At 42.7% G+C, this 21,105-nt stretch overlaps 1 protein-coding gene and 1 long non-coding RNA gene across 6 annotated transcripts in view; one reads left to right on the top strand and one right to left on the bottom strand.

Annotated features, from left to right (window-relative positions):
- Positions 1 to 298: 298 nt before the first annotated feature.
- On the bottom strand, positions 299 to 8,305 carry LOC144457131 (uncharacterized). The gene is made up of 2 exons (XR_013486486.1): positions 8,162 to 8,305; positions 299 to 6,956 (listed from the first exon to the last, which is right to left on the bottom strand). It is a non-coding gene; the product is annotated as an uncharacterized LOC144457131 (long non-coding RNA).
- Positions 8,306 to 9,763: 1,458 nt separating this feature from the next.
- MED13L (mediator complex subunit 13L) overlaps positions 9,764 to 21,105 on the top strand; it is a 395,342-nt gene continuing 384,000 nt past the window's right edge. For all 5 annotated transcript variants that reach the window (XM_021008008.2, XM_078154351.1, XM_021008010.2 and 2 more), the window contains exon 1: positions 9,764 to 9,922. In XM_021008008.2, coding sequence (XP_020863667.1) covers positions 9,851 to 9,922 — 72 coding nt within the window. In that variant the 5' untranslated portion in view covers positions 9,764 to 9,850. The remainder of the gene's footprint in view (positions 9,923 to 21,105) is intronic.

The raw sequence follows: 21,105 nt of genomic DNA, 5'->3' as shown, positions 1-21,105 counted from the left end.
TGCTTTGAGTTATTGGCACAGTTCACATGAAATAAAGTCTGTTCATTGGAAAATCATTTGAAGGGCTTCTTTTTTCCCTCCACAAGCAAGGGCAATATTTACTGAGGGTTTTCAGTAGAAAGAGAAGGAACTTTTAATGTTCAGTAACCAATGGGAAGAGCCCATAGCAAATCCCCCAAACCCAACTTGCTAACATTTACAGAAGCTGTTTTGATTAAGTGGGAGGCAGGCTACCGAGGACTCTACAATAACAAAAAAATCAGCAAAGTAAGATCAAGAGACTATAAAGTAAACAATATATGAAGAATGAAATGTAATTTATTTCCTTGGGGAATTGATCTGGGTAGACAACAATGGGAGTAGCTCTGTAAGAGGTACTGTATTTCTGTTCCACTCAATCCAACTCAATAAACATTTCTTAAGCACTGGGCACTGTTTATCTATGATCTACCAAAAAATTTCAAAGTTTGAAAACTGTGCTATTTATTTTAAAATCAATTATCACACAGTAGAGTCTTAATAATACTAATGATCATAAAACTATAACTTCTTTCTAGAGTGTTTTAAGGATTATGAAGTGCATCCCTCATCACAACCCTCTGAGCTAGGTAGTGTAAATATTATATCCCTATGTCACAGAAGGGAGTGGTAGCCACAGACTCATTTAAGAAGAGAAACTGATGTGTCTTCCATTGGCTCAGCAGAAAGAGCTCTGGTAAGTTCAGATGTAACAACAAACAGAATTCTTTTAAAGGAAAAAAAAAGCACTATCTCTGGAGTTGGAGGGCCTGGGTTCAAATCTTGCCTGATACCACCTGTGTGACCTTGGACAAGTCCTTTGGCTGATGGATAACTTGAGTTTGGGTGTTCTGAGTTGCTAATCGAGTTAAAGCCAATTGGGTGTCCATACTAAGTCCAGCACAAATATGGTGAAGCCTTGAAGTGGGGGAGCACCGGACTGCTTAGGGAAAAGTGAATTGGATCAGGTAGGAAATAGTTAGGTCAGAGCTTCCATGCTGATTAGGACCACCAATGGCTGCTATGTTTCCACACTGGGTAAGTATTCAAAACCAAACAAAGCGGAAACCAAAAAGAGAAGTCATTTTATATTCCTGAGGCTCAATTTCTACATCTGCAAAAATGAAAAGGTTAGACTAAATGTGCTCTGTGATCCTTTCTAACTAGCTCTAGATGTACAATCTTGTGAATTCAGGTAAAAAATATTTAAAACATAGAACACTTATTAAGTAACTATTATTTGAAGACCAAGATACTGGGCACTAGTTAGACGAAGATAAAAATGACACAGCCTTCAAGCAGCTTATGAGAGAGAGAGAGAGAGAGAGAGAGAGAGAGAGAGAGAGAGAGAGAGAGAAATGTGTGTATGCATGTGTGTGTGTAAGGAGTTTATTGAGTATGCAGGTGACATTGGTTGGAACTATGTTTCCTGGTAATTCACTCTGGTGACCAAATGGAGGATGGACATGTATGTGTGTAAGGAAGTGAGGCAGGGCAGGTATGACACACACATAGGTAAGTATGATAGAAAGGAGGCATGTGATCGAGTAAAGGAGAGATCTAAGGGTAGAGAAAATTTGAGGAAGAGAATTTTAAATGGGAGGGGATCAGAGGATGTTTTGTGGTGAAGGGGGAGGGGACAGGAGTGGCATTTGCCCTTAGCCTTAAAGGAAGCTAAGTATTGAGAGGTACAGAGATGAAGAGGTTAGTATATTTCAGGACCTGTGCTAGATGGAGATGAGGAGATGATGTGCTGAAACAGCTTGCTGTTCAGTGTCTATTAAGGGCTAGTGCTGAGCACTAGTGATATAGAGAGCAAAACAACTAATATTCTCTGCCTTTGAGGAGTTTCCATTCTATCAGGGTAAACAACATATACACAGATAAAGAAATGCTGAATATATACAAAATAAAGAAAACTACAAAGTTATTTTGGGGACAGTCAGTTGGTAAGCATTTATTAAGTCCCTACTGTATTCCAGGTGCTGTGCTAGGGAGTTGAGATAGAAAAAAAACAGTACCTACCCTCAAGGAGCTCACAATCTAATGGGGAAGACAACATATATATACAAAGCAAACTATATATGGGATAAGTAGGAAATAATGAACAGAGGGAAGGCACTAGAATTAAGAGGGATTGGAAAAGGTTTCTGGTAGAAGATGGGATTTTTATTGGGATTTGAAAGAAACCACAGAAGCCAGGAGGGAGATCAATCCAGACATTGAGGACAACCAGAGAAAATGCCCAGACCAGAGAGATGGGGTTGTTAGTGGATGGGCAAGGAGGCTTATGTCACTGACTCTGAGTGTCAGAAGATTGGAAAGGTTTAGGGGAGTGAACGAGGTTATGAAGGGCTTTGAACACCAGAGAGTTTTGTATCTGATCCTGGAGATGATGGGGAGCCACTGCAGTTTATTGAGTATGCAGGTGACACAGGTAGAACTGTGCTTCCTGATAATTTACTTTGGTGGCCCAATGGAGGATGGACCAGAGTGGAGAGAGACTTGAAGCAGGCAGACCCACTAGCAGCTATTGAAATTGTCCAGGCCTGAGGCAATCATACTGTCAGAAGAAAGAAAGGGAGAATTGAGAGATGCAAAAGGAGAAATCAACAGGCTTCAGCAAGTGATTGAATATGGGGAGGTGATGAAGATGACACCTATGTTGGGAGCCTGAAGAATTGGGAGGATGGTGTTGCCCTCAATGGTAATAGAAAGTTTGGAGTGTATGGGGGAGGTGTGTGGAGATTTAGGGGGAAATTGGGTATGGTTTTGGATTTGTTGAATTTAAGATGTGTACTAGACATCCAGTTTGAGTTGTCTGAAAGGCAACTGGACATGGAGATCAGCAGAGAGGTTAGCCAGTATAGGCAGATTAGTCATGAGCAACAGTGGGGGAGAGGCATTAGAATTGGCCTCATTTAGGAGGTGGCACCTCATTTAAGCCTTGAAAAAAGTTGGGGATGATAAGAGGCAGAGGCAAGAAAGGAGTGCATTTCCAGGTTGGACAGCCTGCACAAATACATAGAGATGGAAGACTAGGTACCAGGACCAATGATTAGGCTAGTTTGTCTGGAATGGAGAGTTCAAGGACAGGGACAATGTGCAAAACAGCTAAAACAATAGGCTTTCATTAGATTCTGAAAGGCTTTAAAAGCCAAGCGAGTTTGTATTTTATCTTACAGTCACTTGGGAGCCAATGGAGCTTTTTGAGAGGGGGCTTGACATGGTCAGGTCCACATTTGAGTAATGTTGATTTGGCAGTTTTATGGAGGATGGAGTGGAAAGGAGAGAGATCGGAGGCAGGGAGACCAACCAGAAGGCTACGTGGCAATAATAGTCCAGTCATGACACAGATGAGAGCCTGGATGAGGATGATCATAGTGTGAGTGGCAAGAAGGTATAAAAGGGAATAACGTTAAATAAAACAGATAACACTTTATTAAACATTTACTCAGTGCCAAGTACTGTGTGCTAGGTGCTAGGGATATAGAAATAAGAAAACAAGCTGGTCTCTATTCTAAAGGAGCTATAGTCTAGAGAAGACATAGTAGAGATGGGAAAGGGCAGAGGTATGGAGAGTACATGTAGCAGGGTTAGGTAGCTGGTGGAGTGGTGATCAGTGGTGAACATGAAGTGGACGGTGAGCTGGGCCTTCTCATGATACGGTGGTCAGGTAAGTAATGGGGCTGAAAAGGCAAGTAAGAGCCAGACTGGGGATTAAATACCAGGCTGAGGAGTTTGTAGTTTATTGTAGAGGGAATAGGGAGCCACTGAAGACTTCTGGGGAAAAAAGGGAAAACTAATGGATAATGTAGGGCATTCTGCCAGACCAGCAGGCACTTAAATTTACCCACAGTAAAGAATTTACTCTTCCCAAGTGTTTCTCACTGTGGGTACTTTTAAATAAAATGATTTGTCACAGAACAGTGGGTTTGCAGAGCCTGAGGCTCAGAAGCAATTGAGCTACCTTCCAGAATAACACCTGTGCTCTGGAACAATAAAAGACCTTCTCAGACCTCCAGAGCTCTTGGAGAACCCCCACTGGGAAGGGGTGTTGGATTCTCTCTAGAGGGGGATGATGCCTTTTGGCTAATGTTACTGCATTTGGGTGTCATCTTCCCCAGGAGTATCATCAGCCAGGACTGAAGAGGTGAATCAGTTGCCTTCTCACCTGCAGAGACCTCGATAGAAGTTCCTGATTTAGGCCATGAGTGAAAAGGTACTTGTCTTCATTTAAAAAACAAAACAAAACAAAAAACCAACACTTGAAGATCTGGCTTGGGCTGAGCACACAAAAGACAAAAAAAAAAGAGGGGAAAAAAAGGGAGAGGTGTGTTGGCAGAGCCCTGTGTGGGAAGTTGGCAGTGCCCTTTCTGTGCAGTGCCCAGCTCCAGGCAATATGAGAAGCCTTTCTTTTATGAGCACTAAATTCACACTTAGACACCACTGGAGAGGAAAAGTTATAGAATCCACTCTGTGAACCCTCTTGTTGTCTCTTAAAAGTGGTTTTGTTAAACTATAAAGCCAGAGCTGGTTACAGCAAATCCAAACAGGTTACTCGTTTCTTGGAGTTGAAAGTAAGCAACGGTTTTCGGGGTCATAGCCTCTGAGAAGAGAAATTCATTGTAAGTGACACTTTTTGCCTCTCTGTGGTCCTAAATGATCTAATTTAGACAATACTTCATGAGTAGAGGAATGGGAGCAAGGAAACGTACTCTTATCTACTCAGCACGAATTGATGATATCAAGAGAAAAAATTATTAGAACCTATTTCATTTAGAAAGAAGCAGGATAGGGTAGTGGGTAGAGAGTTGGCTTCTGAAGCTGGAAGACCTCAGTTCACATCCTACAACCTCTCAGTGCCCTAGGCAACCCTCCAAGACTTGGAGTCATAGAGCATGTTTGGCTCTACATTAGTAGAGAAGGAAATTTCTCCCTAGATCCCTACACCAATGAATTTTGGTTATTTCTATATTTTCTTGGTGGGGCTGCCCATGTTACTCATTTCACACTATGGCACATGTATCCAAAATAAGCAATCCATTATTATGTGTGAACAACGGCCAAATAAAATAGCAATGGACCACCTACAGCCAATAGAACTTTTAAACACCCCCCCATACACATGCATACACACATATGCACATGCATGCATGCACATGCACACACACACACACACACACACACACCCCTAAATCACTTGTAGCATTACTTTAATGCATTTTCTTGCAGTTTAGACCCAGTCTTAACCTAACAAAAAGCACCCATGAGTTTCAAGTGACCCTATAATAGGCTTGCAGATAGACACCTGCTCCAGGCCAGCAATAAGATCTATTGGCTTTTATTGTATTATCTGTTTCGCCTTGAGACAGGGGAAGGAGCAATCAGGACATCTCTGGTACTTAAGGAATATGCTGTTACCCAGTGAGCGAGCAACTGAATAAATAGAGCAGAACAGCCTTATTCCTTAACTAGCAGAAGGCCATTCCCTCTGTGGGTGCTCAAAACATACTAATTGAATTAGTAAGGAGAAGGAGTCAAGCAGTTCAAGTCAGAATGAATCATAGAATTTACGAGTTCAGAGCAACTCTGCAAACATGTAGTCGAAGCCCCTTCATTGCTGCTTAACAAAGCTCTTAGGTGCACACCCGATTCCTTGTTTTTGTTTTTTTTTTTAAAGACCAAGCTCAAATGTAACCTGTCTGAGTCATTTCCTGGTCCCTCTCAGGAGTGGGGAACCTGTAGCCTCGAGGCCACTCCTGCTGTAGCCCCTTATGTCTTTCCCATACAAGGTGACCTCACGTTGGCTTTGTATGTGTTTTATATATTAACACCTAGACAGGTACGTTAGAATGTAAGTTCTTTGAGGGCAGGGGCTGTTTTGTACACCCTGTGCTTAGCAAAGTGCCTGGCACATGATGGGAGCTTAAGAAACTCTTCTTGTTAGAATCAGAGCATTTTGTACCTGGTAAAGGTAGTCTTACCTGTTAGTTTCATAGGGGAGAAACTGAAGCCTTAAAGGGGATGTAGGGCTTGTCCAAGGTTGCACACACCACGTCTTTCATACACACAGAGCCAGGACTAGAAAGAAGGCCCTTGACTTTATCATGCCGTCCTTCAGGGAATGATGTTAGAAAATAATCATGAGGACCATAGATTTAGATCTGGGGATGGGATCTCAGAGGCCATCTGGTCCAGACCCCTCATTATAAAGAAGAAAAAACTGAGGTCCAGAGAGGTAAATTGTGCAATTTGTCCACAAAAGGCCTGGAAATCAGGTCTTTGACCTCCTAATCCAACAACATTCCTTTCACTTCGCCAGGCTGTCTCATTTATTTCATAGTTTATCTCATCTGATCTTAACAACAACCTCGTAGGAAAGTAAGTGGAAGAAGCATTAGCTCCATTATTACAGATGGGAAGACTGACAAGCTTCTGGGTCACAAAGTGAGAAAATATCAGAGGCAGGGTTTGCTTTGAACTTGCCTCCTATTTCTAAGCCCAACCAGCTGGCCCTCTCTGCACCCTTGATGCCCAAATACCCTAATACCTTTCTGCTATCCCGCCAGTATCTGTGGCATGTAAGACAAGGACAGCACCTCCATGGAAGCTGCTTCTGTTTTTCCCCTCCCCAGTCTGCCTTTGCCCTCGATCACTGTGGAAAGGCACTCAAAACCAGTTGTTCCCAGAATAAGAAGCAGAGAATGCCCAAGCAGGAGTGCCTGGAATTAGCCAAAGTTTTACAGCCACCTTGAGAACTCTCCTCTTGCTCATCCCACAAGTGTAGAAACTGAGTCATAAAGAGAGTAGATGATTCATTCAAGGTCACCAGGAGGAGAAGAAGGAAGGCCTGGCTTTCAGCTCTTTCTTTCACTGTTTCCTCCAGGATAATGATGATGCGGTTCTACTCCTTGGTTTCCTCCCAGGGGCTCTTTCTGGCAAGTACAAGAACCATAGGGTTTTTATTAGTACACCCCATCTAATTTGGAATCATAGTATCCAAGAATATCTGTGGGGTCATTAGAAATCATCTGGTCCAAGCCCCTTGTTTTACAAATGGGGAAACAAAGTGTGGATGTCTCAGTGCTACCTAGCATGAATTACTCTATTGGAAAAGTGAATATGCATATATTAACAAGGGTTATTAAAAACCAATAAAAGGAAGCAGGCCACTGATTTTTTGGGAGTTGGGGAGTCTGAATTTATATTTCATTCATCCCCCAAATCATAAATGTCAAAACTGAAGGAGACCTTGGAGGTCATTTAATTGAACCACCAAGAATGGTGGGATTTGAAATCAGAAGCACTTTCTAGGTCAGGGGTGGGGAACCCGTGGCCACAGGGCCAACAGATGGCCTTCTAGGTCTTTGGGTGCTGCCTTTTGACTGAGTCCAACTTTCACAGAACAAATCCTTTTATCAAGGGGATTTGTTCTATGAAGTTTGGATTCAGTCAAAAGGCAACCCTTGAGGACCTAGAGGGCCACGTGCGGCCTTGAGGGCCCAGGGTCCCCACCCCGGTCTAGATAAGCTAGTAACTACATGCTGAGTTCTCTCCTCTGCTCACTTTCACTTGTAGCCACTAAGGCCCAGAGAAAGGAAGTGCATTACATGGGGGATCAAATAGTATGGCGCAGTGGATAGGGCACACCACACTTTGTGACCCTAAGCAAGTCACTTTCCCTTTGTGTGCCTCAGTTTCCTTATCTATGTAAAATGAGGGGGCTGGGTCCCTTCTACTTCTAAATCTAGGATCCTACACAATCAATTAATCAATGAGTATTTATTAAGCACCTATGGCCTAGGTAACGGGAATAAAAAAAGAAAAAGGAATCCTTGCCCTCAAAGAACTTGCCTTCTAAATGAAAATATAGAGGTCGATTTGGAAGGGACCCCCGAGACCATGCAGTCCAAAGCGATCATTTTACAGGTAAGGAAACTGAGGCACACCGAGGAGGAAGTTCCCTGATCTAGAGCTAGGAAACAGGCACATAGAGGGGGAAGTTCCTCGATCCAGAGCTGAAGTGGGCCTCGGAGACCATCTAGTCCAATGAGCTCAATTTACAGGTAAGGAAACTGAGGCCTAGGGAGGTGTAACTTGTTCCCTGCAGGTATTTCAGGAACAGAAGTGGGATTCGCACCCAAGTCCTCGGGCTCCCGAGCCACTGCTCCTCCCGCAGCGGTCATTCCAGAGTTTCCTCTCTCCGCCAGTCCCCTGCCCCGCATCCCAGCCCAGTGGCACGGGGGCTGGCCTCACGTACCGCTGGACAGGCTAGCAATAATTTCTTTAGGCAAATGAGGGGGCGGGGGCGCGGCCGTCGCGGTTGGCCCGGGGGTCTCCTCCCCAGTCCTCGGCTGGCAGCAGAGCGCGGGAGGGACGGGGTGCACGCGCTCCCGTGCCCCACGACAGCGAAGCCGGGAGGAGCTGCGAGCGGAGCTCGGCCAGCTCCTGCTCCAGCTCGGCGGCGAGCTCTCCTCCCCCCTTCCTCCATCCATCCCCCCTCCCGCCTCTGCCCCTCCTCTGCCCTCCCCTCGCACCGCCCACGTGACGCCGCGCCGCCCAATGGCGAGGCGAGTCTCGCGGTCGGCGGCCGCCATTGCTGTCAGAGGCGAGAGAGCCAGCGATCCTGGGGAGGAGGGAGGAGGAGGCGGCGGCGGAGCCTGAGCCTGATTGGGGAGGAGGGAGGGAGGGGGGTGGGGGGAGGAAGAGGAAGGAGGGGACGGTGCTGCCGCCGCTGCTGCTGCCGCCGCTGTTTGGTGCTGCTGCTGCTGCTGCCGCTGCGGCTTCACGGCGGCACCCCTGGCGAGTCCACGGCGGCTGAGGACGAGGAGGGCGAGGCGGAGACCCGCGAGCACTGCCCGGAGGGCGGCGGCGCGGCGGCGGCGGCGGCGGCGGGACGGCTCGCCTCCTCACACACTCCAGTCGGAGCCTCAGCCTCAGCCTCAGCTTGAGCCTCAGCCTCGCGCGCGCCCTCGCGGCCCCCTCGGCGCGCGCCCCCGCCGCCCTCCTCCTCCTCCTCCTCGTCGCCCCTCCCCTCCGCTCCGCTCCGCTCCGCTCGCGCTGGGATTCCGTGACTGGAAATAAACAAGGCGGCGGCGGCGGCGGCGGCGGCGGCGGCGGCGGCTGGGGCTGGGGATCCGCCTCGGGGGCGGCCGAGCGCAGCCGGCCCCGCGCAGCGCAGCCAGCCCCGGGAGGGGGCCGGGCCGGGCAGGCGGCCGGGCGGGCGGACAGCGCCCCCCTGCAGCCGCAGCAGCAGCAGCCGCAGCGGCTCCGGCTCCGGCTCCGTCTCCGGCCACCCGCTCCTCCGCCTCCGCCGCGTCCGTCTTTAGCCGGCCCGGCCCGGCCGAGCCTGCGGGACGGCCGACGAGGCCCGGGCGTCCTGCGCGCGAGCCTCGGCCCGCGCTCCCGCGGGGAGTGAGCGCGGGGGTGTCTCGGCTCCCCAGGAGCCCCGCGGGCCGTCGGATCGCTATCGCCTCGGCCCCCCGAGAGGCCGTGCCCGGGAGCCTGGAGCTGCCGCCGTTGTCGTCGTCGTAGCTGTCGCTGCCACCCCGCCCCGGGAGCCGCCGGGACCGAGGCCGATCGGAGCGGGCCATCGGCGGGGGCCGGGACCGAGACGGGAGCCCCCCGCAGCCTCGGCCGCTGCCTCCTAGCCGCCCTCGCCCTCGGAGCTCGCAGCCGCAGCCGCCGCCGCCGCAGCAGCAGCAGCAGCAGCGCCACCCCCGCCGCCGCCGCCGCCGCCTCCTGCCCGGGCGCAGCCGCTTTCCCTGCCGGGGTTGCTTCGAACTCGGTCAGACATGCCCCGCTCTGGCGGCCGGGCTCGGGGAGGATCATGACTGCGGCAGCGAACTGGGTGGCGAACGGGGCGAGCCTGGAGGACTGCCACTCCAACCTCTTCTCGCTGGTGAGTTGGGGCCCCGGGTCCGGGGGTGAGGGGAGGCTCGGGGGCCACCCCCGGCTCCCAGCAACTTTGTCCGCTTGCCCCCGCGGCGGCCCCGGGCTTTCTACGCCTCGGCTGCTGGGACCGGTCGTGGTCGCCCCTCCCCTCCCCTCGTGTCTCTCCCCTTCGGCTTCCCTCGCGACTCTGTTCTCTATCTCTCCCTGTCTCCCGCTTTAATCATCTCCCTGCTTGGATCGCTTCCAGTGTTTATTTTGCTCTTTAAAATCATTTGTCCTGAGCGTGTCTTCCTGAAGCAGCTCCATTGATTTGCATGTGAAAGTCTCGTAGCCAGGGATCCGGGGTCACACTTTCCGGGCGGACCATCCGTTGCACATTTTCCCCCCTTTCTTTATTTTTTTCTTCTTCTAAATTTAAAGCCGTCACCCGTGTCTAGGATAGGCGGCTTTTTTTTTCCGCTTCCTTTTCTGCTGTGTGTGTGTGTGTGTGTGTGTGTGTGTGTGTGTGTTAATTTCATCCCGAATTGCTTCGCAATTTTCAGTGAAAACACTTCATTTGAATGTGATTGTGTCAGTGAGGAATAACCCTCCGAGCGAGCTCTCGTGATTGTAAACATAAACAGCTGGCTCTGGGCTGCTTCCTACTCCTTTTAGATCTCCAAAGCCATTTGCCCCGACCAGTCCGAAAGCGGAGGAAGCCTCCTCCCCCTCCCCTTCCCTTCCTTTAAAAAACGTTTTTTCCCCAGCACCGCCTGAAATCCACAGACATGCCCTCCTGGGCGGTTTGATGACATCGCTTTTATCCTCCTCCTCCTCCTCCCTCCTGGTAATAGACAACTTTTACTTCGAATTCAAATTGCCCTGCTTATTCTAGGAATCGTGATGGAGTCAATTGTTCTCATTGAACCAGGGCCCCCAAATTATAACATTAAATTAATCAAAATAAAAACGTTTACCGCGGCAGCGACTATTTCCTGGCTCTTAATGACATTTGGTGGTAAATGTCATCTTTGCTTTATTGAGCTATATCCCAAAGTCCTGAAAGCGATCACATTATTGAAGCTTACATTTATGCTAATACTTGCAGTGCATGGTTTTTCAATGTGTGCTTTGTGCATGGATTATTATATGTATAGCTATGTGCTTGTGGTGCTAGCGTGAATTTGTTTAAATATTGAGAAAAGCTTTGTAAACAAAGCTGAGAAGGCAGCATTTAATTGTAGAATTAGCTGAACAGTTTATTTCACTGATGTTTTTAAAAAGCTTACTTTAAGTTGTGCAGTTTCTGGGGTTCTGAACGTTGGAAGGCACACATTTTTGGAAATGCTTTTTGTGTGACCTGTGTGCTGCTGATAGAAGCATCATCTCTTAATCCTTGTTTACTCTGGATAAATAATTTAGTGCTTAGAATGTAATTAGTTACATTTAATTATGGGTAGCAGATTTTTTTTTCTTTGAGACTCTAAACTGAGAAATGTACATTCTGATCAGCCTTTTCAAGTGAAGATGCTATTTTGTTTTTAAAAGACAGTTTGTAAATTTATCTTCAAATCAGCACACACAACTCCAGGTAAAGTGTCTCTTTAAATCTATAGCAGCAATGATATGGAAGGATTAGCACCATAGTTCATATTAATTTTAAAAAAATATTCAGTTCTTATTGTAATACATAAATTGAAAATTGCATTTGTAAGAAATTATTATGAAAACTGGATTCAATGTTAATTCCTGCTCTTAGAATTACATCTTAATATAGCTTTCTAAAGTAGTCTATTAAATAGCCCAGAAAATGAAGGTGGTGATTGACAGGAATATACACCTCCATCCCCTCCCTCAGTATATTAATTAGCATCTGTCAGGTAGAGACCTTCATAGATTAGCAAATTTATTGATTAAGTGGGAATTAAAATGTTTTGGTTTACTTCAACTGGTGACCACATTGACACATTTACAGGTAATTAAAATAGCCCAGTAGACCAGTGTCAGTGAATAGTGATCCTACAAACTGCCATGTGTCATGCTGACTGGTTACAGCTTTTGTTTGTGGTGAATTTACAGTGTTACATTGTATTTTGCTAACGTGGACCATGTTGATGCGGCCAATTTTAAAACTGGTATAATCACTAGGATACAGCTAGTTTTCTCTATTTTACAATTTACTCTTTTTAAAAGCCTGATGGAAGAATGATGGTAGCTAAGAGATTATATTCAAGTGCTTGAGAGATATTTTATATAAAACTCTACAATTTTGCAGACTTGAGTACTTTGCTGTAATGATGACAGGTGGCTAAGAGTGTATGTGTGCTCTCCACATTTATCAGGCTTCTTCTTAAAGTTCTTTTAAAAAAATTAAGTAGTTTATATTCTAGTAGAACCTTTCAAATATGAAAATATACTAAATTAATACGATTTATTGCCATATTGCTTTGTGTAGAGAGTGATTGGAATGGGTGCCAAAGCTCTTTAGAAAACAATTGAAATGTACTATTAAGTTTTGTGATTCTAAAAATAGAATTTCTAATTGAATCCTTTATACATTGTCAGTTTACAGTGGTGTAAGCATACTACCACTACATAATGCTTCTAAAGATTGCTGATACATCACACAATCTGTGGACTAAACTTTGCATTTTCATATGCCCCAAAGAAAACTTCTCTTATTGACTAAAACATATAAAACATGCTTCCTCTTTGGGGCAATGTGATTTTTGAATAGTGTTCTGGATGTAAGATTTGTGCATGTCATCAAATTACTGTAGTTGATACTGAAACACAAACCAGAGATTAGAGAGTTAAGATTCTACATTGCAGTATCAACCCGCCCACTCTGCATTAACTATAGGTGTTCATTATGCCTTAGCAAAAGTTTATTATGCAACGTGGGTGGATTAAGGCTTCTACTAGCATTTTAAGGATTTTATTTTCTGATCGTCATGTTTCAACATGTTGCAGTACATCCTATTTCTTAGATTCCTGTCTCTACTTCCTTGGTATTATTTTCTGTATTAAAAAAAACAACATGATTGTCTATTTGATCAGGGTTGTAGCCATGTGTGTTTCTCATAGACCCTGCTGTGAGATTTGTAGCTACTGCATGAAGTTCATGCTTGACTGTGCCTTTGTGACCCAAATAGTTTTCTCATGTGGTCCATCACATTTCTGGGTGAGGATGATAACTCACTTATCATAGTTCAGATTCACTTATCTGTGTGAAAGCGGCCCCTTTGGCAAATGTAACAATTTATGCTTAGGTTGTATGAATTGTGTATCCTGGTACAAGCTTAATTGAGAATATCCAGACCTAAGAGCTGAAGTGCATTTTTAGTATTGTTTTGCATTGCATCAATATTAGATTCCAGTGTATACTCTTTTGAGATGTTCAGAGTGATGCAATTCTTTGGTAGGTGCTCCACCACACACTGAAATTGTTGTTTGCTTACAATTATCTTTCTAAATATGAATGTATGGGTAGCTCAGATTCTTCTTTCCACAATGATTAGTAGACACATTTCTTATTGAGATTCATTAATTCTCCATTTGAAGCTTTTAAAACAATCTGTTGACCCCATGCATATTTACAAATTTTTTTTTAATTAGGGAAAGGTAATTTATATCAGTCTTACAGATTTTGAAAAACATTCCTTTGAACCAAATGTAAATTATCTCAAATGAGTTTGGGGAAAAGGGAATGTTTTCTGCTATTTTATATTGGCCAGGTATATTTTATTCACATTCAAGTGCACATTTGTTGCAGTTTTTAATTTTAACATTTACTTTATAAGTTTTAATTCCATACTAATCCATTCTCCTTCATGCAAACATTCCTAATTTGCTAATGCATGTTTTCTATTTAGCATTTTGTTGTGGTAGTCCAGTGTTATGGTATTTGTATATTTTTAATAGCAATAATTGCCACCCAATAAGAGTACTATATTAACCTCCAATTGCTAGTAAATATTTTTAAGTACATAATAGACAGCAATTTAACAGGCATGGTGTAGCAGTTTACTGGACCATTTTAAAGAGCCATTTGTATGTGTGTCGAGTTCATAATTTAAAGAGAACATGCTATATACAGAGACCCATATGTTGGTACTACAAAATATTCAGCTGTATTGTTATTTGGAAATACTCACTGGGAGAGAATTAGATTTTGTGTGTGTGTGTGTGTGTGTGTGTGTGTGTGTGTGTGTGTGTGTGTGTGTTAGAGGGGGGGGAGAGAATCTGGTGGTAAGGAGCTATTACTGCCATATGTTTTTATTTGTTTATCTTCAGAAGGACTCCATGAGCTTATTTGACTATCTTGAAAAATCTCTTCTTTTCGTATTATTTCAAACTTTCATAAATATATATTATAGTAAATTATAGCAGATTACGTTTTACTTGATACAGAAAACACATCAGTTTTGTTCACTGATTTACTAATTGATTACACGTTAAAATATTGTAAATTAGAGAATATATACCAGAGTACTTTAAAGATTATCCTCTCTCCTCCAGTCTTTAAAGTGTCGTGTCTATATAACAAGAACCCAATTGTTTTCTTTCTCAAGTTTAAAAATAGAGATTAAAAGCTCAATTTTGTACTGAGTATTCTTATGAGCATATTTATCATTACAGTTATTTTTTGAAAGTATCTTGTCATCTTATCTCTAAAACTTTAAGATTCCAAGATTAAATAGTTTTTAAAACATTTTTTTGAGGGACTGGAGGTGAGATAGTGGAAAATATTACTTAACATTCCTTACCTTTAAACTATTTGTGGTATGGATTTCTTTTTCTGGAGGTGGGTGGCCTACTTATCTCACAAAAGACAGCCAATAAGAAAGAAGATCAAGCGAAGCTTGTACATTTCTGTCATGGTTGAAGCCTTCATTGCATCTATTTCTTAGAAATGCTGAAAAAGGATCTCTGGCACATTGCTCTCTTAGTGCTGATCATTTGTTTAAAGTGTGGCATAGATGCAAAGCTCTTTTATCAACTGTTTGCCCTGTGTGGTGTGCCTTCAGCAGCATTGCTACTTAGCCATTGTATAAACATTCCTATTTTCGGAAATTACATTTAGTGTGCTATAGTGAAGTAATCATGTAGCCTTAAAAATGTGCCTCTGGGATATTGTTAAGTGGATATATTTGTTGCCTATAATTTGCTACAGATTTAAAAAACTAATGAATCTAAAAATATTTGTAATGTGCTTTTAGAGTTTAGAAAAAATGTCCTTAGGGTTTTAAAGTTATTTGACTTCACAGTGACGTTCAGATGATGTTCTGAATGATAGTCCATTTTTTTCACTGTTATTTAGAATGTTGCTTCATGTTGATGGGGAAAGCTTAATTATGGAGGGGAGATTCTTTTTCATTCATCTCTGCCAATATTAGCATAAAGTAAAGGTAAATGGGATAATTTGCATACCTGAAATGCGGTCAGTTTGTTCAATTTTTGTTTTGTACCACGGCACCTGGGTGTCACCTTAGTTACCTATCATTGCTTTGGATGCTATAATTTAGTTTAAACTATGCTACATAATTGTTTATGGCATTTTATATGAATATAACATATACTTCTGATTCTTCTACTTTTAGAAGGTATCAGAATAATTGTTTGATAATTGTTTAGTGATTTCATAATTCTTTAGTAAAGTAATAATATAAAGGTTTAGTAAAATGGTTCATTTAAATGCAGGGAAAACATGGGTCGTTCAACATACCTAAAATGTCAAAACTTGAAAAGGTCAGTCTAATCCAGAAGCTTCATTACTCATTTTACAGGGGGTAGGAAACTGAGGTCCGGGGGTGGGGGGGTCATATGATTTCTCCCATTGTTACTTAGTGAATATGGTGGGACTGTCAGGTATCTTGACTCTTATTTAGGTTTTTTTTTTAAATACAAGCTTTTTCCTTTTTTGATTGGTAGAATTGAATATTTGTTTAATTGAACATTTCTGGAAATGTATTTGCTTTATTGTTTTCTGAAAAATTTGCTTATTAATTTTTTGGATGAATATTGGATTGTATTCAGGAACATAAAATGTTCGTTGTTTTTCCACAATTTAGTTTATTTGTGGAATCAAAGTATCTTTCTGAATAATTACTTTCTCACATTAGGGGAATTGTAGGTGGAATCTAGTTAAAACTATCTTTATAATGCTGTGAAGCCTCACAGAGCTCTGGCTGACAGCTGTCTGCATTCTGGACTTATTTCACATGCAGTGAAAGTCTATTGCTGTTAAATAAAAGTGGCACCTTCCAAAATGAATGTATTAACATTTCCTTTCGTTCATATTTACCTTTTCTTTAGCCTAATATTATGGCTTTAATTGTCAATAAAGGCAGGCTATGGAGACTTTATTAACAACTGAAGATTTTAGGTAAACATTTAGTAATTTGTTCTTTATCTGACAGCTTCTTAGTCCTCTTTATTATAACAATTAGAGACTAATTTTGTGTGTTAAAGATTATTGTCTTGGAAGACAATGCCTAACATAGAAAATTTTTAGTGTTCACCGAAAAACTTGAAGGCCTTTTAAATGCATTTGAAAAAATTTAGTAGCACTGAACTCTGACAAAAGTATTTAGAGAACAATTAAAATAACTATTGACACGGGAAGTTATTTATAAGAGCGCACTCAACAGTTTTAATTTATTGTAATCTCTTGTTGCTACACAGAAAACTGTTCAATATAGAGAATGATATTTTTGAATATGGGGATGTTCTGTGGGTTTGAGATCTAGGAAGAGGTGGTTAGGTTCATTAAAGCATCATTTGGGAGCTAGTAATTAAGATGTGTAAGATTGAGATACACAGGCTTTTAAGTTTCTAAACTTTGTGTGGAAAAATATTTCCCCTTGGTACTCCTGGTACAAGTCACTTCTTTCTGGGCTTTGATCTTTTTATCTCTTAAATGAAGGAGTTAGATGAAGTTTTGATTCCCTTCTTCCTCTAAATTCTGTGATCCTTATGTTTACTTGCACATAAATAATATTCCCATTTCACAGACTTAATTTCTCTGGCCTGTGTCAGAGCCTGAATGATTCTGTTTAAATTTAAATGATTTTGTTTTAAGTCTTAGGCATATTAAGTATCATTTCTCTTACTTACATACTTACTATGATTTTTAGATAAATATACTGTGCAATAATATAACATGATAAATATACTTTAGGTAAAATTTTGTGTGTTCTTTTAGTAAATTGTATAAGAGCTTATTAAAGAGAGGGCCTCTTGATCCATAAGTATGCTGACCATAAATTAAAACTTCTCCAGTGTTCAAATTCAATAGACATTTAATTCAGAAAACATTTACTGGATGACCGTGTATAAAGTGCTGTCTTAAACATTGGTTGGGGGAAGGAGCAGAGACTGGTAACTAAAAATGTTCCAAGTCCTTTACTATTTAGTTTGGGTGGGGTACTATGTTTGTGGGATGTGAGCATGCATACACACACACACACACACACACACACACACACACACAACTATGATACAAACTAAATGCGAAAGTAAGGAATAATAAAAGTACTGGTAAAGGTCAGAGGAGGAAGGGATTAAGGAAGAAGACATAGAAGAAGAATTACAGGATGTTAGAAGTACAAAGGATCATTTAAATTCCATTTCCCTCTTTTTATGGATGAGTAAAATGACTTGTGTAAGGTCATGTAGTTCATAAATGACTGAGTCAGAACTTAAGCCAATGTCTCCTGGCAAGTCAACACTCTCTTCACCATACTGTGCCTTCTTGTTGAAAAAATCAGGATTATTCACCATGATAGGAACCATGAAGAAAGTAGTTGAGATTTTTGGATATTTTGGATATTTTGGATATTTGCATCTGTAAAAGAGAGGTAGGGGCAGGTAGGTGGTGTAGTGGATAGTGTGGCAGGCCTGGAGTCCTGGAGACTCCTCTTCCTGAGTTCAAATCTGGCCTTAGGCACTTGCTAGCTGTGTGACCCTGGATGAGTCACTTAACCCTGTTTGCCTCAGTTCCTCCTCTGTCAAATGAGCTGGAGAAGGAAATGGCAAACCACTCCAGTGCCTTTGCCAAAAAAAACCCCAAATGGGGTCACTAAGAATTGGATATGACTGAAATAATTGAACAACAATGATAACAAAAGAGGAGTAGGATTTGTGTTAGGGTTTTTTATTTATTGGATTCTGTTACCTGCTTCGTTCTGCACTCCAGAAGAGGCCTCAAGAATTAATGCATCCTTTTATAGGTTTGATTTTTAAACTTTTAACAAAGTTATTGATATATTTATTTTTTGACACATGGCACTCACCAACAATATTAATCTCTCATTATAAAGTTTCAGACCTACCCTACATCCCTATGGAGGCCAACTTGGAGTTTTGGAGAAGGGAGGTTGAAAGTTTTTATGGGAGGCAGGTTTTAGTTTAATCCATAGTTTAATGTTAGTTTAATGTAAGAAGGCATTTCCTAAGAATAAGTGGTGTCCATCTGTGGAACTTAGGGTCTCTGTAGTAGTGAGTTAGTTCCCTGGTGATATTAGAGAGCTTTGTAAAACTGAAAGTGTGATATAAACGTGTGGCCGTTTTCTGTCACTACTGACTAGTTTAAGAAGAAGATTGCTGACTGTTGTCTATCGGAGGTGTTGTGAGGAGGGTAGTGCCCCTACATCAGTTCCCTCTTGTCTATTTTGAGAGCTTGCCCTATTGACTGTTACTCTTATCTTTTTGTCTTGTTTTTGCCTTTCTTCTGCTACTTCTTGTCATAGTATCTTCACACAAGCTCAAATGTCCCATGAGCTCTCAAAAAAAAAGTTTCAGTGATGCCTTTTGTTTTCATACCAGTCATTTCTGACTGCCCAGTGAACTTTCCTTTACATCTAACAAACTTAAGCATTGACTGCACTTGACAGCATATGTTACTGTTTGGTTTTAGTCTCTTACCAACCCGCTATGCCACCTTGGTCTTCCCCCGTCCAGAGGAGAAAATGCTGTTTTTTTTCTTCTTTGGGGCCATGCAGTTCTCTCCAATTCTTTAAAAACAGGGCAACCAACCAAATGCAAAACTTTTTCTTGACTCTGCTGTCCCCTCTTTATCCAGTACCTTCACAGGATGGATTTCTGAGGCTCACTTCGTAGGAGGTACTTAATCTTCCCTCCCTCCCTCAGCCTTGCTGACAAATACTTTCCCAACTTTTGCTTAAACCTCCATTGTAGGGGGGAAACCAATTATCGGTTTCCTGAAGCGGCTCATACTCCTTTGAGACAGCTCTGATTTGGGGGAAATTCTTCCTTCTTATGATCCAGAGTTTGCTTTTCTGCAACTTCTACTAGACCTGTCCTTTCCCAGACCTGCCCTTTTACCTCTTTCACTGCCAAACACCTAATAATAATACTATTTAGCCTCCTTTTAGTACTATGAGGTTTGTAAAGTTCTTTACAAATGTTATCTTATTTGATTCTCAAAACTACTCTGAGAAGTACGTGCTATTACTATTCCCGTTATACAGATGGGGAAACTGAGGCAAGCAGAGGTTGAAGTGACTTATACAGGGTCATACAGCTTGTAAGTGCCTGAGGCTAGATTTAAACTCAAGTCTTCCTAACTCTAGGCCCAACTCTCCATCTACCACACCACCCAAAGGGTAGTCTACAGTTGCTGCCTCTACTTAATCAACATTTACTTACTTTTCAGCCTATTGAAGTCTGGAATCTAACCTAAATACTCTGAATCTGCTCTGTCAGTGGTCATCAGGGAATTCTTAATTGCTGAATCCTGTGGCCTTTCTCAGGCCTCATGCTACTTGTCCTTTCTGCCTTATTTGATGCTATTCGTCAACTCCTCCTGCATGCCCTCTCTTCCTGTGGCTTTTATGACTGCACTTGCATTTTTGACTTCCTTGGTTCTTTTACTTATCTGTTGACTTTGTCCCTGCTCCTCAGGTTTGAGGATCTGCCATGGGTCTGTCCTGTTCTCTTCTATCTCTAGATTCTTTTGCTCTATTATCTTACCCCACTCCCTTGGGCTCAATTCTCACCTCTCTGCAGTTGACTCACACTATATAGTATGTTCAACCGTAGTATCTCCCCTGAACCCCAGTACAGTCTGCTAGGCGTCACTATTCAGACATTTGATTAGCATCTCAGGCTCACTATTTCCCAAACTGAATTCATCATTAGCTCTAACCCTCATACGTCTTCAACTTCTCTATGTCTGTTAATGATACTGCTGGTCACCCAATACTGAAACCTCTATCATCTTAAATTGATCCCTTTCCCTCACCCTCCATGTCATTTGAGACCTCCTGTCAACTCTATCTCCGCAAGAGTGTAGATGTCCATACCTTTATTCCTACATACACAGCCTTCCCTTGGGTTCAGGCTTTCCTTACCTTTTACGTGTACTGTTGTTATGGACTCCTGAATGGCCTCCTTCCTAAGCCACAGGTTTGACTATGTTCCTGTTGGCTAAAGCAGTGGTTCTCAATCTTTTGAAGTATAAGGATCCCTTCTCAAGGACATTGACAATTGTCATGGTCCCTCATGTGATAGCAGTCATACTGTGTTATTTGAGAAAATACATGACCAGTAGCTATTATGAATTCAATCACATTTTTAAATGAATTTGCATTCTTAATTACAGTAGCACTTATGTATATTTGAAAACTTGTAATACCACATACATGTTAGATTGTTTAGTTTGTAGAAAAGCACGTGTGCTAAATTTTTTTAAGCTTCTACTTGGCTTTTTGGGGCAGGCTTAGTAAAGCTCAACGTCTGAGTGCTTGGTGTGTACGTGGATTTGTTGTCTCCATTCAGAAACCCCTCGTTTCCCCTGTGCTTCTTGGCACCCAGATTGGGAGATGCTGTGGAATAGAATCTAACCTACCTAGGCTGGCATTTAAGGTGCCCCCCCCACCTCAGCTAGCTCTAGCTTACCTTTCTAGCCTGATGTGAATTTACTGCCTTTTATGAACTCTCCAGTGAAGCCCAAATGAATTGCTAGCTCATCCCTCTGCATTTGTTTCAGCTGTTCCCATGTTTGAACGTGAGTTCCTCCTTCTGGCTTTTTATTGACCATCCTTGCCAGGTCTGCTCTGGTGCTTTCCTTTGTCAGAGTTTCCCTCCTGGGACCCTCTGCCGCCAGCGCAAGGGTTCTTTCCCACCTCAGACTCTCCTCAAAGCCCTTTCCTCCTCTTCTAACTGAGGGCCCTGAGGCTGCGCTGG

This window comes from Phascolarctos cinereus, unplaced genomic scaffold, assembly GCF_003287225.1.
Source record: "Phascolarctos cinereus isolate Bilbo 61053 unplaced genomic scaffold, phaCin_HiC Scaffold_4;HRSCAF=312, whole genome shotgun sequence".
NCBI classification, from domain to species: domain Eukaryota; kingdom Metazoa; phylum Chordata; class Mammalia; order Diprotodontia; family Phascolarctidae; genus Phascolarctos; species Phascolarctos cinereus.
This window is presented reverse-complemented; position numbering and strand designations above follow the sequence as displayed.